This window comes from Pinus tabuliformis, chromosome 3_1, assembly GCF_031772625.1.
Source record: "Pinus tabuliformis cultivar Carrire ecotype Pingquan chromosome 3_1, CPIR1, whole genome shotgun sequence".
Taxonomy (NCBI): Eukaryota; Viridiplantae; Streptophyta; class Pinopsida; order Pinales; family Pinaceae; genus Pinus; species Pinus tabuliformis.
This window is the reverse complement of record NC_142301.1, coordinates 2,306,268-2,312,392: the sequence shown is the minus strand read 5'-3', so window position 1 is coordinate 2,312,392 and position 6,125 is coordinate 2,306,268. Positions and strand designations below refer to the sequence as shown.

Here is a 6,125-nt window from a genome sequence, read left to right as displayed (position 1 = left end):
CTGCCAGAAGCCATCAAGATCAAGGTGGATCAATGGATGCACATCCAGCAGCTGGACTATGAACAGCTTCCCTTCAAATGCAAGGTATGTCACGAGTATGGTCATTTTGCTAATAGATGTAGCAAGTTAAAAGCAAAAGAAGTAGAAAATAATGAGGAAACCGCAGAAGGAACATGGGAACAAGTCAAAAGGAAAAAGTCCCCTCCTAACCAGGGCCCCACTACCACAGCCCCTCCAGCCTCAAACCTCCCCCCCCCTCCTCCTCCTCCTCCCTCATCCTTCCCTTCAACCTCCAACCCCTTTGAATCCTTAGCAGCTGAAACCCCTTCCTCCCCCCCGCATTCCCCTCGCCCAGCCTCTCCCTGTTCAAACCCTCCTGCCTCTCCCCCCCCCACCATTGAAAGAATCCTCACCAGAAACAAAGCAAAAGAAGCCAACCAGCCATCCGACCCTCCGAGAAAAGTTGGCAGGAAAACGAACAAAGAACTCAGGGACGAAACAGCAGCAAAGGAGATGGCAACTAGAACCCAGCAACCCATGGACTCATATTTAGGCAGGCTAAAAGGAAGTGGAGAAAAAACAAAGGAGAAGTCCGGATCCCACCTCACAGCTGGTAAATAATGAATTTGGTCTCTTGGAATTGTAGGGGGATGGGCTCTTCCTTAAAGCTGAAAGCAATCAAGGACCTTCTAAACCAGGAACAGCCAGACATTCTTCTAATTCAGGAGACCAAAACCACCGAGCAGGACTTTCTTCACCAAACACAAAGATTTAAAAATTTTACAGGTTTATCTAAAGGCTCAGATGGGGCATCAGGAGGGATAGGAACACTATGGAACAAAAATAAGTGGGAAATCTACAATTCTCATCAATGCACTTGGTGGATCAGAACGGACCTAAAGTGTAAAAGCTCACAGGAAATTTATCACATATACAACATATATGTGCCCAATCATTACAGGGACAAAGCCAGTTGTTGGAACACCATAGAAGAGGACATCACAGTTCTTCAAAGCAGCAGGTTAATTCTTGGGGGAGACATGAATCTTATAAGGAATGTGGAAGAAAAATATGGAGGAAGCTACCACGCAGACTCCTCAAGAGATAAGTTAGAATCCATTATCCAACTCTTCAATCTGATTGAGACTCCTCTGTCAAATGGAAAATATACATGGTCCAATAAAAGATCAGGCACTCACAATATCAAAGAAAGGCTGGACAGGTTCCTAATTCAGGAAGGCGTCGCAGGAAATTTCCACTCAATCAAGAGTCATATCATCCATGGTACAGCTTCGGACCATAAGCCTGTGGCCCTCATTTTGGACAAAGGAATAAACCTAGGCCCCCTTCCTTTCAAATACGACAAAAATTGGGATCTTCATGCAGATTTCCGCACACTAATTCAAACCCATTGGGCTAAAGAAGTTATGGGGTCGCCTTACTTCGTTTGGGAAACAAAGCTGAAACAGCTCCGGACAACCATAAAGCAGTGGGCGAGGGAGCAGGCAATCTCAGACAGGAAAAAGAAAACAGATCTGCTAGTAGAGATGGAACACTGGCACAAAGAAAAAGAACAACCCAATACACAGTTGAGGATCTCGAGAAGGAAAAAACTCTGTACAAGGAGCTTCATCGGCAAAATCACATTGAAGAAGAGGATCAAAGAGTAAGATCCCGCTGCCTATGGCTGAAGGCTGGGGACAAAAATACTTCTTTCTTCCATAATAATATCAAGATTAGAAGAGCCAGCAACCAAATAGACAAAATCGAAGTTGAAGGGAGCGAGCTGAAGGGACAAGAAGAAATAAAAAGCGCAGCCTTTAATCACTTTAAGGAACTTCTCACAGCAGACCCCCAACAACATACCAGCGAGGCTTTCCTCAGTATAATAGAGAGCAAAATAACAGAGAATCATAATAAGGAGCTGGAACAAGACCCCACGGAAGAAGATATCAGAGAGGCTACCTTCAGCATGCAGCAAGATAAGGCTCCGGGGCCGGATGGCTTCACAGTCGCATTCTACAGGCAACATTGGGACACTATAAAGAAGGATTTTGTAAGAATGATAAAGAATGTCTTTAGAAATCATAAGATGGGGGAAAACACAAAGTCCTCTCACATAGCTTTGATCCCCAAGGAAGCTAACCCAAAAACCTTCGACAGATATCGCCCCATATCGCTCTGCAATGTCTCTTATAAGATTGTAACAAAAATACTCGCCAACAGATTAAAGAAACTCCTTCCCCTTCTAATTTCGGAGAATCAGGGCGGCTTCGTTCCAAGCAGGAAGATCATAGACAACGTCATTTTAATTCAGGAGGCCATTCACAGCAGCCTCAATAGAGGAGAAAGGGGAATGATCATCAAACTGGATATGGCCAATGCATTCGACCGGGTGGACCACTCCTTCCTAACAGCAGTTCTCAAAAAATTCGGTTTTTCCTCCAACTTCGTTAGCATCATCATAGGGTGTATCTCCAATACTTGGACCGCTCCTTTGATCAATGGTCGTCCCAGTAAATACTTCAGAAGTTCGAGGGGGCTCAGGCAGGGCTGCCCCCTCTCCCCCTTCCTTTACATTCTCATGGCAGAGACCCTGAGCGCCCATCTAGAAAATCTACGCAGCAAAAAAGAAATCACGGGCATTCGCATTGAAAGAGGAACAAAGGAGATAAATCATTCGCTCTTCGCGGATGACACTTTGCTAATTGGGGGAGCCTCCAGTCTGATGGCTAGGAGGTTCAAAAGAGTTCTGGACGCCTTTCTCCTAGTCTCTGGGGGCAAATTGAACAACAGAAAATGTAAAATTTACACATGGAATGTCCCCCTCCAGATCCAACAAAGAATCTCTCAGATTCTTGACATCCCTCTTCAAAGAAACTGGAGCTCATTTTCTTACTTGGGTTTGCCCTTGGCAAAAGAACACATCAAAGGAGAAGTCTGGACTAAACATATAGAAAAGATGAGGGGCCTCCTTCAGAGCTGGGGCGCCTCCTGGCTAAACCTTGCGGGCAGAACCGTTCTCATAAAGGTTGTCCTTTTAGGCCTCCCTATCTTTCAATATGCGGTAATCATGGCACCCGCAAGCATTCACAAACACATGGAACTCATTATGAGAAGTTTTCTCTGGCAGGGAGGGAAACAGGACTCAAAGAAATTCAGCCTCGTCAATTGGGATCAAGTCACTCTTCCTTATGAAAAAGGAGGTCTATCAATAAAAATTCCAAGTCTTTTTAATCAGGCTCTGGGACTCAAGCTGATCTGGAAGATCCTCTCAGGAAATGGCTCGTGGTGGGTGGAGACAATAAAAAGAAAATATCTCAGCGGTCCAAACTCCAACATTCTCAATGATCCAATTGCAGACAGGCCTTGTACCCCAATGTGGAGACTGATTAAAAAAGTTCTACCCCACTTCAGAGAAAATGTATCCAAAACCCCGGGCAGCGGAAAAAACATCAAAATATGGTCTAACAGGATTATGGGCGCCAACACAAGAAATTCGTATCAAGAGTTCAGACCTTTACAAGCCTGGATGGAGGAACGAAACATAACTACTCTGTATGACATCTCCTCTTGGACTCAAAATAGATGGCTTGATTGGAAGGACCTAAATCTTCCTCTGGATCTCAGAGATCTATGGCACAAATTGAGGCTCTCTCTCTCTGGCTCTGCCCCAATCAACAAGGAGACTGATGACAGATACATCTGGGACACCTGTGGAGGAAGCTTCACAGTAAAAGAAGGATATAAATCTTTGCAAAACAAGACACCCACAGTAAATTGGCATCTCCACACGGCTGCTTGGAAGACTGAATGCATTCCAAAAGTGAAACACTTTAACTGGACTCTCCTAAAAGGAAAAATCCTCACAGCCGAAAATTTGAGAAAGAGAGGAATACAAGGCCCCTCGATCTGTTGTTTTTGCCGAGCAGAGGAGGAGTCCATCCATCACTCCTTCCTTCATTGCCCCTTCACTCAAAGCTGTTGGAAACAGTTAGTTAGCCCCATGGAAGTCAGGGGAAGCTATGATCAGGTGCACAACCTTCAGAAAAATTGGAAAAAAGACTACCCTCTCTCAAGGAAAGGCAAGAGTAATCTCATTAGAATATGGAAATGCATCCCTGCCACTTTATGCTGGAACATCTGGTTAGCAAGGAATAATCATGTCTTCAAAAATGGACAGCCAAAAATAGGCAAGATCATTGCAAAGACAATAGCAGGCATCTCAGAAGCTATCAGCGCAAATCATATAGCCCTCCCAGATCAACAAGGATGGACTCAAATTGAGAGAGACTGGTATAATAAGTTCAACATTAGTCACTCTCAAAGTCCCCCCCCTCATCTTAAAGCACCTCAGAAGCACCACAACTGGAAGCTCAGGGGAGCAAAAGAAGAGATAAGCAATTGGATCTACGCTCAGAAACGCCCCCTTCTCCTCTTTGATGGAGCTTCAAAGAACAACCCCGGGAGAGTAGGTGCCGGAGGTATAATTAAAGATCATAATGGGAACCCCGTATGCAGCTATGAATGGGGACTCGGGAACGCCTCAAACAACACAGCTGAAGCCTACAGCTTGTTCTTAGGTACCGCAAATTTGCAAAGGTTAGGTTTGAGGAATGCCATTATCCTCGGGGATTCGGCCATCATCATCGCTTCCATGGTCACAGGGAAGGAGTTCACCAAAGAAAGCCTCAATAACATCAGAACGAGGATAAATGACAACATCAGACATCTGGGCGAAGTAACATTTTTGCACGTGCTAAGAGAGAACAACGTGGAGGCGGACTCCTTAGCGAGCAAGGCAGTCAATAGGCCACAAGGACAAGTCTGCGAGAATGACAGAATCTTTGATCGGGCAATCCCATAAGAGACCAAAGTGTCAGCCAACACATCAGAATAGCCCCTTCAGAATTTTTCCTAAAATCATTCACCTCCCCGGCTCCCCTTCCCTCGATTTTCCCTTTTCCTTCTCTTCGCCGCCGTTCCCCTCTTACCCAGATCCCAGATCTTCACTTTCCCATCCTCCTTGTGATCTCCCCTCAGACTTTTCTGGTAAATGTCTTTTCTACACTCCCGAAGTCTGTTCTCAAAATCTTCAGTTGGATCCGCTCTCAGCTTCTCCAGTCAAAAATATCTTGCTCCCTCATCATGAGAGGCCTCTCTCGTTCCAATATATTTCCCCTCCGATCCCTTCTCTTTTCAAGTCTTCCCTGTTTCATCAGAATCAGTTGGGTAAAGCGGTGTCTCTTGAGCAAGGCAGTTTACTCAGTGGAAGCTATCATTGGTCTCTCCTTCTCGATCACTTCAACAGCAATCAGCGAGGCAGCCATCAGAGAATTAACGAACATCCGGCCCTCTTCACAGCGCTCAGACAGCAGCAAGAGGCTCAGGGGAGAGAGGCGCAACGTGCAAACTCGCTGGACAGAGTGTCAAACTTCGAGAGGATTTCATTGCTGACAGCAGATCCAAGCGCAAAAAGCTTGAAAAACGCAAAAAGGAAATTGAGGGCCTCAAGGAAAAGTGTGAGCATTTGGAGGAGGCCATCAAACACATTCAAAGCAACACGGAGAGCATGCAGGCAGAAGCTTCCACAAAGGTCAGCCAAAAGGAGCAGCAGAAGGACGACCAGATGGAGGACTCAGTGAACCAATTCTGGAGTTAATCTCATGGCAAGCAAAGTTCGCCTTATAGACGGCCTGTTCGTTAGACAATATAGTAGATATCTCTTTCAACATATTTTCCTCAAGCTAAACGCATAGAAGTTAGGGGCTGCGCCCATTTTTTGGACTTCTTTTCTATCTCCTCTTCTAGCATCTTATGTAACACCTCCTGCTTAGTGCAGTTTTTTTTCAATATATGAGTAAACGATCTTGTAAAAAAAAAAATTTCTGACACTAGTTCAAGTTAGAATACTATTGCATCTTCATCAAACATAAATCCTTCAAATGAGGATAAAATAGTTGAATTGTTTAACATAAGGATAACTTCTAAGCATACAAAGATAGATACAATGTTTGACAGTGGATCACAAGTGAATTTAATCTCTGAATATTTAGTTAAAATTTTGGGTTTGGAAAAACGGAATCATCCAAGACCTTACCCGTTAGGATGGCTAAATAAATCAA

The 6,125-nt window shown here is 44.6% G+C and overlaps 1 protein-coding gene across 1 annotated transcript; it reads left to right on the top strand.

Annotated features, from left to right (window-relative positions):
• The first annotated feature begins 650 nt into the window (after nucleotides 1–650).
• Nucleotides 651–1,670, top strand: LOC149185484 (uncharacterized). Its single transcript, XM_089412413.1, has one exon. It carries the CDS (start codon nucleotides 651–653, stop codon nucleotides 1,668–1,670), a length of 1,020 nt encoding a protein of 339 aa, XP_089268539.1.
• Nucleotides 1,671–6,125: the final 4,455 nt, after the last annotated feature.